Source organism: Corythoichthys intestinalis, chromosome 16 (assembly GCF_030265065.1).
Source record: "Corythoichthys intestinalis isolate RoL2023-P3 chromosome 16, ASM3026506v1, whole genome shotgun sequence".
NCBI lineage: Eukaryota > Metazoa > Chordata > Actinopteri > Syngnathiformes > Syngnathidae > Corythoichthys > Corythoichthys intestinalis.
The window spans coordinates 39,871,785-39,895,994 of NC_080410.1; the positions used below are offsets into that span (position 1 = coordinate 39,871,785).

The 24,210-nt window shown below is 39.4% G+C and overlaps 1 protein-coding gene across 2 annotated transcripts in view; it reads left to right on the top strand.

Moving 5' to 3' along the window:
- The window catches only part of ttyh3a (tweety family member 3a), a 47,054-nt gene that overhangs the window by 17,407 nt on the left and 5,437 nt on the right, over positions 1–24,210 (top strand). For both annotated transcript variants that reach the window (XM_057817106.1, XM_057817107.1), the window contains exons 6-14: positions 4,002–4,097; positions 6,012–6,084; positions 6,167–6,242; positions 10,827–10,882; positions 11,351–11,443; positions 17,069–17,161; positions 17,713–17,846; positions 19,507–19,680; positions 23,141–23,216. In XM_057817106.1, coding sequence (XP_057673089.1) covers positions 4,002–4,097; positions 6,012–6,084; positions 6,167–6,242; positions 10,827–10,882; positions 11,351–11,443; positions 17,069–17,161; positions 17,713–17,846; positions 19,507–19,680; positions 23,141–23,216 — 871 coding nt within the window. The remainder of the gene's footprint in view (positions 1–4,001; positions 4,098–6,011; positions 6,085–6,166; positions 6,243–10,826; positions 10,883–11,350; positions 11,444–17,068; positions 17,162–17,712; positions 17,847–19,506; positions 19,681–23,140; positions 23,217–24,210) is intronic.

The following is a 24,210-nucleotide window of genomic DNA, read 5'->3' on the forward strand; positions in this document are numbered from 1 at the left end:
CCTATTCATTTGGGTAAATTATTGAATAATTTCCTTTTCAGTAACCCAAAATCAAAGAGAAGTGACCTGTAAATGCACCAAAATCAACTGGAAGGGACCGTAAATCAACAGGAAATGACGTGAAATGCCCCAAAGTTAATTGCCAGGCATTGGCTTCCACTGACAGACATTTGACTGCACGCACTCTCTAACGTTTGAAGTGGGAGGGATTCAAATGAACATTCGTTTATTCGCTTCCACCCTCCTACTTTAAACGGATTGGATGTCTACAAGCCATTTATTAGTTGTTTTGTAGAATATCCTCCTAGAATGATTTCCTGACCCATGTATCAATACCGTAAATTCCGGATTACAAGCCACTACTTTTTTCCCTCATTTTGAATCTTGCGGCGTATGCAATGATGCGGCCAATTTATCAATTTTTCTAACGACCGCCAGGAGCGCTCGAGCATAAAATGCAAGCATAAGGCACGTGGAATATGTGTGTCGAAGAAGACGCTAGTTGGCACTCTTACCAGTATTTTAAGTTTGTGCTTTGTGCACGAATAAAAGTAGCAGACCCTCATCTTTGTGCATTAGTAGAATTAGCATAGCCTGGTACTTCAGACTCACCGCTGTTCCAGCTATTGAGTCTGGCCACCATTAAGCGGATAAAATTTTCAGAGCGGAGCAAACCACAGCAAACAGACAGTGGAGTGGACCAATCAGCGACGGGCGGGACGAGGGACTTGCGCGCGGAAGTAAACATACGAGAAGAGCAGAGTTTATTCAACATGGCTAGCGCGAGACAGACTGTTGTCACTGACTTGTGTCAATGTGTTTTTGGTAATTTAAAACTGATTTTACCGTGGATTGGAACATATTTTCGGCTCTCCTGTTCGCCATCTGTGTTTTGGAGACGACTTCCGACGCGGAAGAGTGACACCGCTCGTTAAGAGCACGTCACGCAAATAAACGAATCTGATTTATCGATTGATTTTGTACTTGCTCGAGAGGGCGTTAATGGGCTGGGTCTCAGACTATTCTCTCAGTGTTTGAAAAACACACGGAGAACAGTCTGGCCGTGCCAGGCAAGAATTAGCATACCCGCATCATGCTAGAAGAAATGGATATGATGTGCCGAGTTGAATTGAAGGCTTGGATGGCCAGCGGCGTCAGATCGTTTACAAAAGTGGTCGTATGCGAAGAGCAACTTTTGCAAAAGTCTGACAGCGTGGAGCAGCGTGAAAAAAATCCACCATCACCAACGGGTTTCGAAAAGCCGGTCTGCTGCGTGATGAAGAGGACGACACGCTAAGGAGTGAGCTTGAGGAGGCAGCTAAGTGCCGTGTTGCTGGCGCTGTTTGGAAAGAAAAGTTAAGGTATTGTAACGATGACAAATAGTAACCCGTTAAGTTAGGTTGCAATTCTTTATTTTGGAAACTCGTCGAACAACATCCTCATGCCTCTAGCAGCCGACGCACACACACAGACACACCCGCAACAACAACGACAGCATGTCTCTTGCTCTTCCGCACCTCCCTTACCTGTAAATCACGCGCTGTATCATAACCCGATTTGTTAAAATATGGTATTTAAACTTGGAAAACTGTGTATTTCTTTATAAATATTTCAGTTTAATATGTGGGCACACGCGGCTTATAGGCAGGAGAGGCTTATGTATGTACAAAATGCTTTTTCCTTTAAAAATGTACTGGGTGAGGCTTGTAATCCGGGGCGCTTAATGGTCCGGAATTTACGGTAATTGTTGTTTCGCCATATCTTGAGCTCATTGTGATTGTTAGCCTTGTATCACGTATCATATCGTGAGGTACTCATGGGGTCCTTCCCATACTGTGCAGTATGGAAAACACTCTAGTTCTATGGCAATATTATATACAGTGGTGTGGGTTGGGGGGGGGCTACTGCAACAAAGTTTATGTATATATTGGTCATAAACTGAGGTCTAAATGCTGCAACTGTTTTTTAAAGCAGACTGGGTCAACTACAACAAAATTAACTACAGGATAGATTTCGTGGATATTCATTTTTCCCTGCCATATGAATTATCAGTTTGAAAAAAAAACTATAAACACAGGATTTTAGGTGTAGTTCCAGAACAGACCGCATTTAATGACAAGTTTATGCAAATATTTAACAATACCCTAAGGGTTTTTATATCAAATGATATTTGTCTACTGACCAAATATGGTTCTTATGTCACTGAAAATATTGGAAGGTTTCTTAAAGGGATCCACGGATAGAAAGACTTGTAGTTCTTAAAAGAGCAACGTTATTATGAGTTAAAATAATTTGATATTGACACCCATCTTGATGTTTTCGCTTTTATAGAATTTGTAAAATTAGTTTAACTAGTTGGTCGCCATTGTTGTTGACGTCGCAGGGCGGTGACTTCAGATGGTTTCGCTGCCGGGCTCCCCAGAGTATGACTTATCGACATAAACATGTCATCTGTTCAACCCTTTCAATTTGAACCCGAGAGGAACATTAATGAGAATGACAGCACTGTCGATATTTCACAAAACGAGCAGCAAATGATAAATGATCAGGAAAGACTGGATGAGACGAGATGAGAGTATGACAAAACCGGTGTTCTGCCAAAATGTGCTATACCGGCGAAAAGTCGACAAGAGGGGAATTTGACACCTAAAGTACTACCTTGCGCTTTCAGCTTGTTTTGTTTAGATGCATACAGACAAAACACACTGAAGATGCCTTAAGAAAATACTTAAACGTAGTAATATCAAGGGTGGTTTAAATATGCTACGTGACTAATGTCAACAAATTAACAATCTGCTTTCAAGCTACCACAAGAAAACACAATGCATAAAAGTATGAGAGGGAAACACATGCAAAAAAAAATTGAGGCAATGAAAAGGTAGTAAAAGACTCAATAAAAACACAAATAGTAAGTACTTGGCGCTTTTAACCGATGTACGCATGTGTTGAACGTCTTGACACGCAGAAGGAATTGCAGTAACCCGGTAGTGTTCGTCTCGTGACGGTGACAAACTAAATAATCACCACAAGCGTCCATTGCGCGCATAAAACATGGCGCCCTCCGTAGGTCAAAACATGTACTAAATATTATAGATTTTTAAATGAATTGAAATATTTTATGTGTTTCTAATAACATATTTAAGTAAAAGAGAACAATTGTGGCTTATTAGAGCCTACAAGTCTTTAAGTCTGGGGTTCCCTTTAAAAGGGTAGTTAGTGTTGACAGCAATGTAAGACATGTAAAATGTTCAAAAACGGAAAGATACATTTTCATAAATATCTTCTTGTGGACAATTAAACATATTTTGAATAGTAACTTATTAGCCTAGCCACTCAATTACACACAGGTAGAAGAGCAGTGTGCAAGACAAGTCAAATGGGGGAAAATGTATTGAAATAATGATATTTTTAAAGACTTCTCAGTGTCCTCGACAAATATTTGGCCACTTAAACTAACACTTGATTTTTACTATTCTGCTATATTTTAATGATGACTAAGTGATTCAAATGAGGACACCAAAGCTATTCTGTAGTGATATTGACCCATCTGAGTATAACCCAAGGCAGTTGCACAACACTAGTGAGGCATCTCTTCTATTGGATCTAATTAACTTTAGTCGTGTGGGTGCGAAGATTTTATGGCACTTGCGGTAATGAGCACAGATGCTATCTGGGTGTCATTCTGGTCTGCCTTTTCACCCCGATGGTCATTCAGCAAACCGTCATTCACGTCTGTTCATTTAATTTCCTTGTTTGCCTAAGTTGTGACGCTGATGAAGAATAAGAGAACGAAGGCAGACGCGGATTAAGTTAAATGAAAATGTCATGAAACAGTTCACCTTAGTGCTGTGTGTTCTATTTACTATCATCAGTGCCAAGAGAAAACATACTGTGTGTGGATAAAAAGTGAAGGTTTACAAGAACATTTCAATTGTTTACTTCACAACATGGTTGATTTGATAGATAGTAGTAGAACTTCCTCTTATGTTTTGTCCTCACAGGTGGCTGGGCTATCTTGGTCTGCTGCTTTTCGATGTCCTCATTTGTCTGCTGGTGCTGTTCGGTCTCATTCGCAATTCCAAGGGGACACTCATCGGGTGAGTCACAGAAAAAGGGATTTTAAAGTCCTTCTGTTTTAGTAAACAGAAGGAGCTGTAACGACGATACATAGGAATATGTATTTCAGCTAGTCAGTTAAGTAAAGTCAAGATGTAATCTGCTTCAAGCTGGTACACTGAAGGCATTTGGCTACACACACTCTACTGCGATTTATAATAGTTAATTCATTGGCTGCAATTGACGGTGATAGATGTCCAATCCATTTGCAAACGATTCGCTGCCAACCCCTCCCAGTCCAAACTGATTGGACGTCTATGCCTGTCAATCGCACAGAAATTTGATTGTTAGCAGCGAATTAGTTTAAAGTGTCAAATAATTTTGTGAACACTATATTTTTCAAACTATAAGTCGTCATTTTTTTTCATAGTTTGGCCAGGGGTGCGACTTATACTCTGGAGCGACTTAGTCTTTAAATTATTAACCCATTATTATATCATTTAGTGATTTGGATTGACACTGATGGTTTGGTAAACTTGTTAGCATGTTCTTTATGCTTAGTTACCTGAAAAACTCTTATTAGCTATGTTGCGTTTACATACCGGGCATATTCTCATTTCATTGTTTATAAGTCTGTCGCGTTACGTAATAAGTCAACGCGCATGCATACATTTGTGCGTGCGAGTGCTGTGTGCACTCGGCCCACATGCATATTGATTGCATATGAGACACCAGTTCCTTTCACAGATGTTTATTGGTCATCAACACGCCATACAATTAAAGTTCAGACAGGAAACACATCTGTAATAAACATTGTAAAATGTTAGCATTGCTTCATTGAGGCTAATGGAAAAAAGACAATGTACTAACCACTTTAATCTGCTATAAAACATTGGCAGTCTTCTCCAAAACGGATAATTTCGGTTTAAAGGTGACACTTCAAACATAAAAACTCGCTGGTTTGAAACATTTGCAAACGATGTGGGGGGAAAAAAATCTACTACTGACACTACATGCATGACGAAAAGAGAAGTGCACTTTGTTTTGTGTTTTTTAAACTGAGTGTAAAGCGTACGGATAGCGGCTTAACAAATGTACTTCCGGTGAACATTTTAAAAAATAAGCGTGTCGTGTTCTGAAGTTAATCTCACATACTTTAGATTCTACACTAAGAATAGCTTTAAAATGACACCGGTTATGAAAAATCTGATTGGCAATGAAGAATTTGGCTTCAAATTAGCTAACATGCACTTTGCAGTACAAGATGACCGTTATTTTGGATGAAATCAAAACTTTTGATGGGCTCTAATTAGCTGATAACAAAAATGGCGTTAGGTTTCTCACCTATTTCATATTCTGCACTTTGTATTTTATTTAGGAATAACAATTTATTGCATTTTAATGGATAACTTATTAGCATGTGTTGTCACTACATTAGCAGTTGAATTGCTTTAAAAAAAAAAATGACAATAATATCGCATATTAGCAATAATTTAAAAGACAGTACGTATATTGCATACTAAACTTTGTTATCGTGACAGGCCTAATTCTTTATGCGTCATGTAACGTGAGCATACCGTACACTTTTCCAGCCTGTTGTTTGCTATTCTATTTTTATTTTAAATTGCCTTTTAAGATTACATGTCTGTTCTTGGTGTTGGATTTTATCAAATACATTTTCCCCAAATTGCAACTTATACTAGAGTGTGACTTATACGTTTTTTTCCTCTTCATTGCGTATTTTCGGGTTGGTGCGACTTATACTCAGGTGTGACTAATAGAAAACTACAGTAATTGATGAATTTGGTAGCTCAGTCTGTCGACTAATTTAATCCGTCAATTCTAACGATGCCGGTCCAACCAGACTGAGCATCTATCACATTCATTATTTGGCACTGAAACATGGTCATTGGTACCGAGTGAGTTAATAGTTTGATTTTCCTCATACACCTTAGGGTTTGCTTGTTTGGTTTTGTGGCTCTGGTACTCAGTTGGGCCTCGTTGGGGCTGGAGTTGGCTGTCTCTGTGGTAAATTTCCGCTTTCAATTTCAAATATTCTTGTTGTGTTTTCACTGTCATTTCTGAACATTTCCCCCTACAACTGTTCTAGACCTCCAGCGATTTCTGCGTGGCTCCTGACACGTACATCACCCAAGTGACCCACCAGTATCAAGTCGCCAATCAAGGTATTAATCACTCACTTGGGATGAGTTATGCTGTCCTTTTTTTCCCCTCACCACGACCGCTAAATACTTGTAAAGGGAGACACTCACATGAGTGAATAGTCAAGTGTCAACCCCCTATGCTGCTCTCAATGCTGTGATTATTGTGCAGCAGTGAGAAGGCATTGTTCTAAAGAGGAGTCCGTGTTCACCGCTCATAAAAAGCATCTAAAAGTGGCTGCCAGCAGTGTCACAGGGCAATTGGCTGCCATTTTAGGCTGAATAGAAGCTTTTATAGTTCAGCTCGTTTTAGTAATTGCCTAAATGATGACATACTTGTAAAAAGGAAATTTTATGAAGAGCCTTGTGCATTGTGGAAAGGCAAATAAGATGTATGGAGTTGAGGAAGGGACTGTCAAAGTAGATTATTCTGAGACAAAACACACTAAACAACCTTTTAAATTTTTCATATAATCTCCTTGGCCTCTGAAGGCTGCAGAATGACAAGAGCAATCTTATTTTGTGCACCAACTGACAGAAAGAGGGTTGTTATGATCATTTTGATGACTTTATTACTTTGTAGCAAGGATAGCTGATATATTTTTCCAGAGCATCACTCCCATCTGCTCTACTTTCCTCCCACCATGCAAACGTGTCTGACAGCTAACAGGCTCATAATCCATATGAGTAATACTCAAGCCTCTTCATGACTGTGGGTGGCTGTGCTATAAAACAAGCACAAGATTATCCTGTTAGAAAAGCCTCAAAGACAAAACATAGATATGATAAACGCTGCAGGGAATGGGTCTAATGGAGAAATGTTGTTTGCAGCCCTTTTAATTTTTGTCGTAGCCTTTTGGACAAAAATACTTATTAGTCCTAGTGATATAGACCCTACTCACATGACGTCACAACCATGCCTCTGCGCCATATTGTCCGTCAACTCGTCGTGTTGACGCATTACCGCTACGTAAATTCCTCCTTTTATGGCGTGTTTTTCTGCTCGTTAACATTAATAATCAAAATGGTGGAGGTGTGTGTGGCGGTTGGTTGCAATAACAGAGAAGATAGACGGAGAGACTTGAAGTTTTACTGTATTCCGAGAGACCCGGTGAGGAGAGCGAGATGGACTGTTGCAATTCGACGAGAAAACTGGGCTCCAAACGATTACCACAGATTATGTAGTAGTCATTTTATATCTGGTAAGATGCATTTAATATATATTTAGAGGGTTTTGGGCTGACAACCACAATTAAGATCATTGCGAGGCTAATCGCCGACAACATACAGTTTCAAATTCAAGATGCTTATTTCTTCCACCATCATTACATTTTGAATAATATTTAGCTGGTACCAAGTGAAAGAAGCTGGCCTCGTCTACGGATCATCAGTTAAACAGGTGTGTCCAAACCTTTTGCAAAGGGGGCCAGATTTGGTGTAGTAAAAATGCGGGGGGCTACCTTGGCTGATTTACATAGAACAATATATTTAAACAAATTTTAGCAAGCCCTTCTGTGTGTCACATTTGCTTTATTATTTTTTTAAATTCATAATTTCAACAGTCTCGTCTTTGTGGCGTTCTCTTTCGACACTCGGGCTCTTGCGAAATACTGCTGCTGTGAAATTAAACTAGCTTCAAGTTGCTATAATTTCTCGCTGCGTATCTTCCCTGTAATGTTGTCGTATTTGTCAGCGTGTCTTGTTCGGTAATATCATTATCGCGTCACATCGAACTCTTTGAAAACAGCGACTGTCTCTTTGCAAATGAGGCAGACACAGTTGTTGCGTGTTTTGTTGAAGAAATAGTCCAATATCCACCTATCCTTGAAGCGTCGGCCATCGCAGTCAACTTATTTTTTTTTATTGATTGTCGCCATTTTAGAAAATTGGAAGTAAAGGGTCACACGGGGTAATGTTGCTTAGAGTGCTGCTCTTAAAGTTTTTTGTCTTTTGTGAGAATAGGCTGATTTTGTGTGGACAAGATAGTTGTAGATATCAGGATAGCAGATGTCAGGCAGAGAGGGCGAAGACGGCGGGTCGAAAAATATCGATTTAGGCATCAAATATGGATCTGGCGAATGGACAGACTGAAGCTTTTCCACATAACGCCTTTTATGCAACGCATCCAATGAGTTTACAGCGTCTGAACGCACCGGGGCTTCCATGAATTGCACTATAAATTGCACAACAAATTGAAACCATTGAGAATACGGATAAACAATGATGGACAATATGGCGGCCGGATACAGCGACACGTCATTCTGTGACGTTGGTGAGTAGGGTCTATTTTAGCAAGTTCAAAATGTGTTTGTCTTCGTCTAGTTTTAGTCAATGAAATCTCATCCAAATTCCGTCTAGTTTTAGTCGACAGTTACACAAGATATTTTCGTCTGTAAAATTCCAAAGTTTTAGTCCAAAAATAAAGGTTTCCAACAATTTGGAATAAACATAGGCAGCACATATTGTGGCATCTACAAGGACAACGCCAACTCCGTGATGATAAAACACACTCAGCAGAAAAAGCAGTACATTGTTTTCAATTAAACTCACTTAGAAACCACAAACTGTCTGTAAAAATAATAATAATAATATAGTTGACCAAGCATTTAATAGGGTTCTCGCCACGCTAAAGTTGATGCTAACGCAAATGCTATGCCAACGTGATGAGTTACATTTAGTGTGTAATGATCACTCAGCACAGACCTTTAAAGGCTAAAGCAACATTTTGTATTCTCTCTTGCAAAGATAAGAGACCAAATGTTACCATGTGTTTCCAAACAAGCAAGGTGGAGCACAGCGTAGCTTGAAACGCATCCTAAATTCCGGTGAGGAGAGTTGGGGAGAGGCGCAGCACATCTCACATGAGTGATACGACACAAACGCTGCTATAACGCAAGCTGACGTACTCCACGTACAATATGAAAATGTCACACATGTGAACATTGTTGCATTTTCGTCTAGTCCTCGTCTCGTCAGACTAAAACTGGCATTTGTCTCGTTATGTTCTAGTTTCCCACGCCACATTTTTAGCTCGTCATCGTCTTAAAAAAATTGTTCGTCAATGAAATATTTTCGTTATCGTCATTGCTGACGAGAACAAAACTAGTTCTGAGGTGGATATACAGTTGTACCTTGACATAGGAACGCTTCGACACACGATCTTTTCGAAATCCGACGTAAAATTTGACTCGCCATTTGTTTCTACATTCGAGAGCTCGAAATACGATGGTATGACAGCGCCGCAGACAGACGCACGGCAGATTTTCTTGTGAGAGAAATCAAAACCAGTTCCAAGAAGGTTGGTGCAGGTGGTACAAAAGGTGACGCTTACCATTGAAATGAAGATGGAAATGATAGAAAAATATGAGCGTGGTCTACACATCCGTGAACTGGCACAACAATACGGCAGGAGAATGTCTACGATCTCGACGGTCCTCCTCCGACCTACGTTTGCCAGTCTTTATAAATTAAGGTGACAATTATTATCGTGGTAACATCGCCAAAGAAATCGCCAGCTTCGTCAGGCTTTCATCATTTATTTCAGAACTTGTGCAACACAACACAGTTACTAGGGATGCAACTATAGTTAAGTCACGGTTCAGTACGATTTTCGATTCGATTCAATACATTTAATACTCTGGGGGGAAAAAAAATTGTATTTTTTGTTTCGATGTTTTTTTTATTTTGCTAACAAGCAAAAATAACATTGCCATCATATGAACATGCATTTTAGTGCATAATATTTATGTGCTTACTAATTTACTTCTTACTGATCTGAAGAAATTTGTATAAAAGTGCTGAGAACAATCTTTACTGTTTGTAAAGTGAGGTGGGGCACACTGTCTCTTAGCAGCTAGTTTTACTACATGAGCAAAACACCCTATTTGTGGTCCGAGTCCATCTGTGTCACGTACGGAATTAACAATATTTGCAGCATTATCTATAGTCACTGGTATGGATTGATTTGGCCTGTTTAACTTCCATTCAGTCATGCCAGTTTATAATTCATCGAATAGTATATGGACTGCGTGTCCCATGATCGCTCTGGGCTCACGTAGCCAATGGCATGGAATCTAACTTAGCACATCCACAGTGGGGCAAATAAGTATTTAGTCAACCACTAATTGTGCAAGTTCTCCCACTTGAAAATATTAGAGATGCCTGTAATTATCAACATGGGTAAACCTCAACCATGAGAGACAGAATGTGGGGGGGGGGGAAATCACATTGTTTGATTTTTAAAGAATTTATTTGCAAATCATGGTGGAAAATAAGTATTTGGTCAATACCAAAAGTTCATCTCAATACTTTGTTATGTACCCTTTGTTGGCAATAACGGACAAAATTTATGCTTTTAATGTTTAGTTTACTGGCTTAAATGAATGTTTCCATGACTTAATCCAGCCAATGACAGGAAATGTGTTGTTCTTGATATCCTTGCGTGATGAGACACTTGATTGACAGACATTCTCAGTATCGTTTCAAACTTGTCATGAGTCAGGAAATTTATGTCTAAATGCACATCCAATTATATTGATTGGTGTGGCAGTGGAAGAGCTCCAAAACTGTCTAAAACATACTCATCTATTTAATCTATTTTATCCACAGAAATCCTCAGTTACTACATTGGTTGCAGTTTGGAGCAAACCAACCCCTTCCAGCAGGTCTGTTGCTTATGACAAATAAGCTTTTCTTTTAAGCTTCTCTGGCTCTTTTTACCATGTTTTGCTGACGTGACTCAAATGCAGCTTCAAAAACGCATTTTTCTGCACAATGTGGGAATTTGATATAAGTGGGCACAACGGATCGCTCCCAGTGTCTCAGGCTTGATGCATGAGTACAATAATCCCATTTTGCAGGATTTCCTGTGTCTTGCTCCATTGAGTTTGGGTTGGAAACCAAGGTGAATCTGAAACGGAACGACCTTTCTGCAGCAAATCTATAGTTTGACTGCATGAATAAGTGAAAGGGTTTTGAGTGCTCAGTGGCATCTATTGTTAACGCTACTGTATAGAAAAAGATGTTATCGTGTCTGTAGTGTGCATCCATCAACTGTCAGCATGACTACAAATGGAAGTGACGCATGAAAGTCAAACTATAAATATAGAAGTATAGCTAATGTTCTCTTGCAGAAGCTTTCCGGGAGCTACAAAGCACTGGTTGAGATGCAGGACGACGTGCTGGAGCTTCTTCGCTCCGCCACCGGGGAATTCAAACAAACTCAGGTAAGTCTCGCACTTCTGGCTGGACATGTTGCAACCCAATTGTTCTAATTTGTGATGACAGGTGGTGAAGCGCAGTGCACTCGTCGACTCCCCCACCTGGGGGGCTTGCGTTATGTCCATTTAGCTGCATTAGCCTTTCGCTCAATACAACAGCACATTATTGTCCCCACTGTGTGTTGACGGGCACAAAGTGCAGCTCATTTCACTCTGCATTCTCTCACACAGACGTGCTGAGCTCGTGGAAGCATTTGTGAGAGGCAAACAGACATATTTGATACCTGAATAGTTGCAAACACAGCAAGATGTGTAAATTAAAATGGAGTACAGTTTTGGCTTGAATGTTTTTGAAATAAGTCATCCGGATGGTTTATTTATTTAGATATGAGTGCTGTATGGTGGCAGTGACTCAACTTGTCTGAAAAGCTGAAAGTTGTTTATTCCTCCTTTCCATGGATATTTACTGACATCAACTAAAGAAAACCAAGTCTAATGCTGCTTTGATGTGATGTCGTAATTAAGGTAAATGCCACTTGTTGAGTCGAAAATTGCATGTAAACACGCCCTCTAGGCATGTGCCGGTTACCGGTTTCACGGTTTACTGTGGTGTGAAATCGTTGCGGTTTCAAAACCACTAAAATTTTCGGTCATACCGTAGTACGGTATTCGCTATTTTTCATGTGCCAAAAATGAAGCCAGAAGTGACTTGGCGCGGCAGCGCTCAACCTTCCCCTGTTTGTTGCTCTGTGTGTCAGTGACGCTACTCTGCTAAACAGCCAGCGAACCTAAAAACAAACACTCCAAACACAAGGCGTACTTTTCTTCAATTTATTGAGCTCTCAAATCGTGGTAAGTGAAATATACAAAATGAATACATTTAAAACGTTGTACGATTGTATTTTTCCACGTGTGAGTAGGTTCAACAGGTTAGCACCATGAAAAAGTTCGCCAAAAACAAAACACACATTTTCCTTTCAATACAAAGACGAATGTTAGCCTAGGCTTAGCTGGGAGAGCAACTTCGTCGAGGTTTTAAGTCTCACAGCCACTGAGTGAGAAACAAGCTTGAATGAAGGGGGGGGGGATAGCGTCAAAGATAGCTAATTGCGAAAGATTATCTTGCTCTAAGCACAAATCCACGTTCGCTGGACGAGGAGAGGTCTCGCTCCCAATGTTTTTTTTTTTTTTTTTTGTAGATTAAACCTTTCCACAACAATATTTACATTTTAAGTAACTTATACATTTGTAACTAACTTATTAACTTATGAATTCTTTATGTTCTTTTTAACACAAAGGCATGACATCATGTAGACTAGAGTTGACACAGTGGCTGAAAATGGCGAAATTTCACTTGAGCTCCCCCTCTAAAAAAGTCATGCAGCATATATTTTTTTAATTTAGAGGTGTTTTTAATTTTTTATAGCAATTATTTTGTTCTTGCTCTAATCTTGAGCAACTTGAGCTGTGGCTGTGGGTATAGTCTATAAGTTATATTTATTTTAATTTTGTCTAAAATATTTATTTGTTAATTAATTTATTTTAACATTATGTTCCAATTTGCAAATATGTTCTGAATTTTTTAAATTTTATTTTATTTTTTTTATATATATATTAAACCCATACATCTCAAAATAACACATTTTTGGAGCTATAATTGCAATACCGTGAAACCGTGGTATTCTTGCTCACGGTTATCGTACCGTCAAAATCACATACCGGCACATGCCTAACGCCCTCAAGTCGTATTTTCTACTGGAGGATTGGGATTTTAGGTTTTCGAGATGGGTGGACATTTCACTTCTCAAAATGGCGTAGCGCGAACAAGAAGTTGTGAATTGTACGGAGCAATAATATTTTTAAGAAGCTGTTACGAAGCTAAAGTTACAAACAAAAACTTGTCATTTTGCATTATAAAGCATTCTCTTGTTGTTGTAATAGATATATTAGAACAGTCATGCCCACGCAACAAACCAAAATAAGGTCCGTGTCTGCTGTTTTTTTCTACGACAACAAAAGCACCTGAACAGAATGTGCTCGTAATTACCAACTAGCAAGTAGTAAGAATCATTTTTCCCCAAGCACGTGAAGACAGCATTAGCCTTATGCAGCTAGCTTAATACTAACACGAATGCCACAGCACCATTGTAAATAATTGAATCGCCATTACGTCCGGTTACACTTTTATTTACAGTAGGTATATTTCCTGTTTCAAGTTGTATTTTAATGTTTGTAGCTTAGAGGCAGACGGAAAAGGAGATGCGGCGAATGTGCGTGCTTTGATTTATTTCTAGTGGCCCCTCTTGAAGAGGCAAAGCTCATACAGTTATCGTGTTTATTTCCTTATTGTAAATTGTGGACATTTTGCATGGTTTGAGAATAAAAGACACCAAATCGTAAGTCATGTTTCGGCCTTATTCAGAAAGGGCCTGCTACAGCCATAGACTAGTATCTAGCTAGGGATGTTATATATGTTATGTATTTGAGTACAAAATTATAACTTATTAATTAAGGCTGCAACTACTAATCGAGTAAATCAATTAAAATCGAATAATAAATTAGTTGCCAACGAATTTGATAATCAATTTTTGCCGGCAGCTATGAGCAGTCCCATTTGCGTCCTGTTTATGCGTAATGTGAGGCTCCGTGCGCTCTTGGCAGTGATTAGAGTAAGAGAGAGAGTTCACTGCTACACTCAGGCTGGGGTACTGAATCAATACTATTACAAACTGTCGAGACTGTCCATGTGCCTCAGTCAGACTTGAGTAAATGAATAAAGCCAATTGTATTATTTGTATTCTTTGTTAATGAGACGTTACTACTTTGCACGGAGCGCTAAACTAGGTAGCAATTATGCTCATCAGTCTCTTGAGTGTCCATTTGTATTGTGTTTTGGAGAAGCACATTAGCACTTGGGTTATTGTTAGATAGTAAGGTTGTCTCATTTATTTTTTATAAAGAAACCACACACAAAACCCTTTCATATAACAGTTTAGTCTCCTTTCAACACGAACTCCCATTCAAACTTTATGTTGTCATACAAGAGTGTGTGCTTTGAAATTGGATTTGGATTGTATTTATGAACAACTGTTTAAAAAAGAAAACTAATTCTTTACAGTCTGCTTCCCCCTCATTTGATTTTGTTGCTTAGTTTGTTTAAAGAAAATAAATGAGTAATTGACACAATTTATATCAGCGCTTTGCCCACAAGAAATGTCAATCAGCAGCACTTTTTTTTTTCGAATGAAAGGTCTTTTGTCGTATTTGATTACTGAGAAATTCCTTTTTGTTTTATACTATGAACCTTTATTAAAAAGTAACACGTTTTATGTAGTTAAAACAGTACAGTTGTAGTCTACAGTTAAGTCTGGACGCTGTAAAAAAAATATTATTCAAGGAAATAGTCATCCATTTTGTCTTCATTGTTACTTATAACATGCCTAAGACAACTTTCACTAAAACCAGTTAAATTGTGAAGGTAAGTGAAAAAAGTGACATTTACCCGATTAGTTGATCAATCATTTAGTTAATCGTCCGATTAATCGATTATAAAATAATTGTTAGTTGCAGCCTTATTAGTAATGTATTCTTGGTAACACTTTATAATAACTATCCGTTTTACTAGTTAATAGATAATTAGTAAACTGTTGATAAATGATTTATTGTTGATTTGTGAAGTATTTGTTAAGTTTGTTAAGCATTTACAGGGTGTTCCAATATGGTTGACCCCATTCTAAATGCCCATGCTAGTTGATGGATCTTAATAAAACTATAAACACTTTATGTTGAAGGTCATAAGTTTTATTGGTTAAATATACAAAGAAAAGTACAAATATTTGTTAGTTCTATGGCAGATTTTCATAAATGTGCAACATGAGCGCTGCCTGCAAAATGCCCTATCAAAATGCCTTTTCTTTTGAAGTGAACGGCATTTCTTAACCTGAAAAGATAGAAATGCCAAACGTTACACACAAAAACTTGAAACGTTTCTACACAAACTGTGTTTCAGGTTAAGAACACCCTGTAAATGCTTAACAAATCAACAATAAATCATTTATCAACAGTTTACTAATGATCTATTAACTAGTAAAACGGATAGTTATTATAAAGTGTTACCGTGTTCTTTATCCACTGCGAAGAATGATAATACTGCTGAGAAGTTACACCTCCTTTGTATGCATATACACTCACCGGCCACTTTATTAGGTACACCATGCTAGTAACGGGTTGGACCCCCTTTTGCCTTTAGAACTGCCTCAATTCTTCGTGGCATAGATTCAACAAGGTGCTGGAAGCATTCCTCAGAGAGTTTGATCCATATTGACATGATGGCATCACACAGTTGGTGCAGATTTGTTGGCTGCACATCCATGATGCAAATCTCCCACTACATCCCAAAGATGCTCTATTGGATTGAGATCTGGTGACTGTGGAGGCCATTTGAGTACAGTGAACTCATTGTCATGTTCAAGAAACCAGTCTGAGATGATTCCAGCTTTATGACATGGCACATTATCCTGCTGAAAGTAGCCATCAGAAGTTGGGTACATTGTGGTCATAAAGGGATGGACATGGTCAGCAACAATACTCAGGTAGGCTGTGGCATTCCAACGATGCTCAATTAGTACCAAGGGGCCCAAAGAGTGCCGAGAAAATATTCCCCACACCATTACACCACCACCACCAGCCTGAACCGTTGATGCAAGGCAGGATGGATCCGTGGTTTCATGTTGTTGACGCCAAATTCTGACCCTACCATCCGAATGTCGCAGCAGAAATCGAGATTCATCAGACCAGGCAACGTTTTTCCAATCTTCTATTGTCCAATTTCGAGGAGCTTGTGCAAATTGTAGCCTCAGTTTCCTGTTCCTAGCTGAAAGGAGTGGCACCCGGCGTGGTCTTCTGCTGCTGTAGCCCATCTGCCTCAAAGTTCGACGTACTGTGTGTTCAGAGATGCTCTTCCGCCTACCTTGGTTGTAACGGGTGGTTATTTGAGTCACTGTTGCCTTTCTATCAGCTCGAACCAGTCTGGCCATTCTCCTCTGACATCTGGCATCAACAAGGCATTTCCGCCCACAGAACTGCTGCTCACTGGATATTTTTTCTTTTTCGGACCATTCTCTGTAAGCCCGAGAGATGGTTGTGCGTGAAAATCCCAGTAGATCAGCTGTTTCTGAAATACTCAGACCAGCCCTTCTGGCACCAACAACCATTCCACGTTCAAAGTCACTCAAATCACCTTTCTTCCCCATACTGATGTTCTGTTTGAACTCCAGGAGATTGTCTTAAATCATGTCTACATGCCTAAATGCACGGAGTTGCCACCATGTGATTGGCTGATTAGAAATTAAGTGTTAACGAGCAGTTGGACAGGTGTACCTAATAAAGTGGCCGGTGAGTGTATATTCGTCTGTCTCTTATACTGTCCCAAGGCATCAACACTAGGATAAGTACTGCAGTCTGCATAGAATTAAAAGAATATAAAGAATGACAAATTACTTTTCATTCTATTTAAAATGATTTGAAATGCAACTGTTTTGTGATTTAGGCAAGTAAATTATGACCTCATTGTTTAGTAGTCTTACTTTGTCGGAAGTTACATTTGAGCCGCTTGCTCTCATTAATTTCCAGGGAAGTCTGGAGGAGATCCAGGAGATACTAAACACCACAGAGATCAGCCTTCATCAGCTCACCGCCTTAGTGGACTGCCGTAGCCTGCACATGGTGAGTGAGCCGCTACACAGAAATTTACAGACATGCGTGGGAGGGGGGCGCTCACTAGTAGGAAGGTGGCCTGGCGCTGATGTGTTGTGACATCAGTGCAGCGCAGCTAAAGTTATATAAAGCCACCTTTCTTCCATGCTTGCCCAGCCGACTCCGCTTGTCTTCACAAATAACGCTCCTCACACTGGACTTCCTGTCCAACTGAAAACGGCCAAACGATGAGGAGTTGCTTGGTTGCGTCCAAATTCCAAGCGCTCACGTGCAGCCTCCCCTACTCCCTCCAACATTCCTCCCTCCTACAGCAATACCAAGCCATGCATACAGGATGCAGATCCTCATGCAACGGGGGAGTGAAGTGGTGCTTTTTTGGATGTTTGCTAGAAAATGTGCCGCTTCCTGTGTGTGCAGTATCGCCAACTGTGAGCTCAGCGCTTTGACCTAGTTTGAATGTGACGTCTGTGAAAGCAGAAACTTCAGTAACTGTATTATTAGGTGATCATTTTGGTTTTTATTAGGCTTATGTGAAAGCATTTTCGCTCCCATCTTCACAGGACTACGTGCAGGGCATGACAGGGCTGTGCTACGACGGACTAGAAGGCCTCATCTACCTGGTGTTCTTCTCCTTCGTGACGGCCCTCATGTTCAGCTCCATCGTTTGCAGCGTCCCTCACACTTGGCACAAACGGTAAAGCTCCTCTGTATAACACCTAGAAAAGCGTGGCTGTCAAAACAGCAAAAAAAGCTTTCAAGTGGAGGTTTTATGGCGATAAGCTTTGCTCCTGTGTACAGTTACAAATTATTTATGAGGACAAGCCCATCAATTAATCATGGCCTTACAACATTTATTCCAAGGTCTTGTTTTGGCGGAGATACAGTAAACAAAGAGAACAATGAATATGTACAATTTAGTCTTCAAGCATCCAGAATTCTGCAGCTGCATTGTCAAGTGGTCGGCCTAAATCTGTCGTAGCCGCTGCCAGAGTTGATGTCATTGTCTGAGGCAGAGAGGTGGAATGACTCTGATGTCCTAGTCTTAGCGGCCATGATTACACTTCACCAGAAAGAGTTGACACAAGCTCAACTGTCCGCCACCTAATTAACAGACCCCTCCGAAGCAATGGAGGGTGGGACGTTTGTTTGATCGCAGCTGGAGCTTCCTATTACCGCAGAGGCACTGTTTTCCCCAGTTGTTCCGTTAAGCTTGTTTGGTTTGAAATGGAAGCTTTTTAAATATATATACTAGGGCTGTCAAAATTATCGCGTTAACGGGCATTATTTTTTTTAATCAATCACGTTAAAATATTTAACGCATTTAACGCACATGCCCCGCTCAAACAGATTAAAATGACAGCACAGTGTCATGTCCACTTGTTACTTGTGTTTTTTGGTGTTTTGTCACCCTCTGCTGGCGCTTGGGTGCGACTGATTTTATGGGTTTCAGCAGCATGAGCATTGTGTAATTATTGACATCAACAATGGCGAGCTACTAGTTTATTTTTTGATTGAAAATTGTACAAATTTTATTAAAACGAAAACATTAAGAGGGGTTTTAATATAACATTTCTATAACTTGTACTAACATTTATCTTTTAAGAACTACAAGTCTTTCTATCCATGGTTTGCTTTAACAAATTGTTAATAATGTTAATGCCATGTTGTTGATTTATTGTTATAATAAACAAATACAGTACTTATGTATAGTATGTTGAATGTATATATCAGTCTTATCTTTCTATTCCAAAAATAATTTACAGAAAAATATGGCATATTTTATAGATGGTTTAAAATGCGATTAATTACGATTAAATAATTTTTAAGCTGTGATTAACTTGATTAAAAATTTAATCGTTTGACAGCCCTAATATATACTGAAGCATCTAAACTCATTGACAAATATGGGTATCCAGTTGATTTAAAATGGGATGGGCTATGAATACTCATCTTACAGTGCTAATTGATGGTGGTATACGTCCAATCCATTTTGATTGGGTCACTGCCAGCCTCTCTCCCAGTCAAAATGGACTGGATGTCTAGCACTGTTAATTGCAGCCAATGAATGAATGTGTAGATACATGCTAAATCTGTAGAGAAGTGGCCATTGTGGTTTTTGTCGGGCATACAGGATTGTGTTTAACAAACACATGCAATAAAAATATTTCCTGATGGATGCTAATTAGTGCAAATCCTGTGCTTTTAAATTTAAATTGCACTCTCAAGTCAAGCTTTTTACAAGTGTCTGAGAACAAACACATCACATCTGACTTCGTGGCACTTCCCTAGTGGCCTTTATTTTTAAAAGGGGGTAACATCTCCCTCTAGTGGCAACTCACAGTGTCTTTTGGCAGGGTGGACGAGGACAGCGACGACGGTTCACTGAGTCGCGGCGGGAGGCAGAACCATGACAACCTGTACAGAGTCCACATGCCCAGCCTGTACAGCTGTGGCAGCAGCTACGGCAGCGAGACGTCCATCCCCGCAGCCGCGCACACCGTCAGCAATGCGCCAGTGACCGAGTACATGTACGTGTTGCATGACTTTTTTTCCTTCAATTAGTGCAAGAAGAAAATCGATGGCTTCAAGGGCCACTTAACATTGCTTCATAAAGATCATTTGAGTGATCTGTTTCCCAAATTGAACCTTAAAGGGTATTATAATGCTAAGGGGCTGTGAGGTCTCAATAGAACCGTTATGTGGCAAGATAACAAATATGAATAAAGTCAACAAAAAAATAAATCACATTAATGAGCAATTATCGAAAATAGATCGAAAATTACCAACATTTCCGAAAGTATTCCGGAAACAGCCGAAAGGGGCGGAGACGTCATAACAAGGAAACAAAAGGTCAAGGCAGGTTCCATCGTTGTTTATCGACAAGAGAATTGCGTTCGGGTTTGATCAAAAAATCGCTAAAATGGTTCAAACCTGTCATGCTATGTGGTGTACAAATAGCCATTTGTCGCAATGTAGCACTCATGAGTTCCCAAACGCGAGAAAAAGAGCTGGACTACGCAGACAATGAGTAAAGTTCGTCCGTGCTAAGAGGGCTAATTTTGCAGGCCCAGCCTCCGGCACGGTTTTGTGTGGTGCGCATTTTACACCTGAAGGCTATTCGAACTGTGGACAAATGAAATCAGGTTTTGCTAAAAAATTGCTGCTGAAAGCAGATGCGGTGCCCACCATACACGCGCAGCCACATAAATGTCCCGAGATATCAAGAAAGAGGACGACGCCTGGCACTGATGACACCACCCCACCGTCCCAGGCAAAGCAAAGAAGGCTAGCTGCTAAGCTCGAAATGGCCAGAGTGAGTACTCTTATATAATAAAAAAACATATCATGCATTGGATATAGGACTGGACACATCTACATATAAATTACCGCTCGTAAAATATATACAACAAATCCTTTATCCCATTCATATTTGTGTCAGTTGGCAGAGCGAAAACCAATGATAGCACAATAAACGATAATTATTCTATACATTATTTTGCGGTCACAGTGTATCAGCTTCACAAAAACGAATTGCAAAACATACCATTTGGTGTTTCCCACACGAACTGTTGCCGGGGTTTCATCAGTGTGATTGCTCCCCTCAATGATCCTTTCATTAGGCTGCATTGGCTTTCGTTTGGGCTCAAATTGATAACCCAAAACACCAAAGAAAGGTTCATAACTCTCCTCGTCACCATTAGAAGAACGTTCGTTATGTCGGATTCGTCGCTGCTACTAGAAACAAAATTGTCGCCGCCATTCAGTACTAAGCACTGAGCCGGTTGTTTCCTTCTCGTGACGTCACGCACACAATATGCTAGATTTCCGGGATCTCGGGGGGCGGTCCTCTTAGCTTGACAATCGCTCCAAATTTCTATCATTTTCTAGGTGTTGCGATGTGTGTAATTACACAAAGTGGCATGATTTGAATACAAAAGACATGCGTTTATGGATAAATGATGGAATATTAGCATTTCCCCAGGTGTTGTCATACCCTTTAACCTAGAGCAGAAAGGTTTAAAGCAGTGGCGTCACACTCCTCTTAGTCGCAGGCCACATCATAGTTATGGTTTCCTTCGGAGGACATGATTAATCGACAGCTAATCGATCATTAAATAAGTATTTTGATAGGTGATTTATAGTTTAGAGACATAGTGACCTGAAAATTGTCCAAATCCATCATTTTCTTTAATAAAAAGAGTAAATATTCTAATTTCGCTATTAAAAAAAATATACGTATTTTTCGTTTTTTTTTTTTTTTTTTTTTAAACATTTTTAATAACAAAAACAAAGGATAAAACCAGTGAACTGTATTTTTTAATGCATTTTTTAATTAAAACGGGAGTAAAAAAAAAAACTTTGTTTTTTAAATTAAAAAAAAAGTACATTTAATTTTTATATATTTTTTAAACTGCTCTCTGTCATCCTTGATTTGTTTGCCTTTGAGGACTACTGTTGCATAGTACTTGCAATTAGGAGTGGGAACCTTTTGGTACCTTACGATACGATTTGCGATACAAAGCTCACAATAACGATGATCGGACGATATCGCGATACAACGATTATCGATACATTGGTCAGGAAATCATTCTAGGATATTCTACAAACAACTAAAAAACAGAAAAACAAGTTTCTACTGTGAATTGGAATGAGTTTATCACTAGTATACGTCCAATCCATTTGAACTGGGAGGATCCCACTTCAAACGGATTGAAAGTCTATGGCTGTCAGTGGCAGCCAATGCCAGGCAATGAGGCAATTTTGGGCCATTTGAAGTCATTTACCTGTTGATTTTCAGTTACTTCCTTTTGATTTTGGGGCATTTCATTAGTCACTTCCTGTTTATTTTGAGTTACAGAACAAGAAGGGACCTGGGAATCACCCAAATAAATAGGCAGTGACTCAACCTCAAAAGGAAATGACCTGTAAATGCCCTAAAACAGGAGTGGCCAACCTTGGTCCTCGAGAGCCGCAATCCAGCTTGTTTTCCATGTCTCCCTCCTTTAACACACCTGAATCAAATGATGACAGTTGCCTGATAACAATCCTGATAACTTGATTCAGGTGTGTTGGAGGAGGGAGACATGGAAAACAAGGTGGATTGCGGCTGTCGAAGACCAGGGTTGGCCACCCCTGTCCTAAAATGAACAGCAAGTAACCTGTAAATGCCCTGAAAATCAGACAGAATGACTGTGAATGCTCTGGTTTCGAATGAACGAACGTTCCCAGTCTAAATGTATTGGGCTTTGAGCACCGTCAATGGCAGCCTGAGAGTTAACTGAGACACTATGGAAACTAACTGTGAAAGATTTTGGTAGCAACCTGTTGATTCCTTTTTTTTTTTTTTTTTTTTCTTGACACCTTTTTAAAACAATATCTCGATTCTTTGCAAGAGCATATCGATACCCTTTTGGGATACAAAGTATCACGATATATCACCATTTCGATATTTTCTTACACCCCTACTTGCAATAGTAGTTGCACACGATCGGCTTTCGCAGGGCACAGAAAACAATGTGTAGGGCCGGATCTGGGCCCCGGGCCTTGAGTTTGACACCTGTGTTTTAAAAATTTAAGATGGCAAGCTGCAAATGGCCCCTGTACCACTCTTAGAAAAGTATTCCAGAGAGACAACTGCTCAGTACATGCAGCTGTTGCTCTCCAGCTGTGAAATCTGATCCTCTCGTGAACACCGGGGTCAATAATTGGAATTTTCTCTGCTAATCTTCAAGTTAAAATGCTGCAAATGTCTCATTTAGCTCATTGCCTGCATTGACGTTGACCTAGTAGTAGTTGCTCTAAAAATAAACTGGTTTTACATTGACCGCACAATACCTCTGGCATATGAACACAACATTGAAACTCGGAGAAACAGATCAACAACCTTCCTACTGTTGTAACGGTTTCAATATTTCATAATTGAACAGATTCATGTTAGCATAACAGTGCATCTTTCCTCACTGAGCTCACTGTGCTTTTCATCCACAGGGCTCAGAATGCCAACTTCCCTAACTCCCGCTGCGAAAACACGCCCCTGATTGGACGAGAATCTCCTCCACCCTCGGTGAGTTCTAACTGGGAAACAGGCTTTCTAATACTGAGGCACCTTCAGCCATTATTCCACCGAACGCTATTATTTAGCTTAAGGTACAAACGCAATAGAAAAAAAGGCAAAAAAGGTCAAATTGTTCTGTACCTTCGACACCATTTGACAAAAAAATATCAATCCAAGCAGTATTGTTTGGTCTCACCGTAGCTATCATTCAAGATTTGTCCTGTATCCTATATTACAGGTGTCAAACTTGAGGCCTAGGGGCCAGATGTGGCCCGTCTTGCGTGGCCAATGAAAGTTAAATCATATGCAACCACTACATATTTCACTCTAAAATAAAATTTCTGCAGTCCTCGATGTCAGATGAAGAAGTATAGAAATTAGAGAATACAGTGTTTACAGATTATTTAAAAAAAAAAAAATAAAAAAAAATGAAACACTTAAAAATAATAAAAAATAAATTGGCAAATATGTAGTTTTTTTTTTGTTCTGTAATTAGAAAAAACTAAGTATATAGTTTTCCCCTTTTTATTATAAAATTCAAGAAAAAAAAATCCATAAAACGGTATTGACAGTTTCTTCTTTTGTAAAATAAAAAAAAAAGCTTTTCACTGTATTAGTTTTTTTTAAGTAAAATATAAATCAAAAAAGTTGTTTAAAAAAAAAAAAGTGAATATTTACTACAGATATAAAGAGGGTCAAAAATGAGGATTTGGACCATTTTAAGATGACCTATGTTTCTTATTCACTCAACCAACAATCAAATTAGTTGTCGCTTAGTTATTTAATCATGTTAGTAGGAACCATAGCTACAATGTGGCCCGTGACAAAGATGAGTTTGACACCACGGTCCTCCAGTAATTCTATATAATTTTGCAAAAACATGAGACGAAAGGTCCGCAAATTCCCTGTTTAAGATCAGCTACATTCTAAAAGCTTGGCCACCTCTCCCCTCGATGCATCTGTCTGACCTGGACACTGCTTCACTTTTCTTCTCTCCACTCTC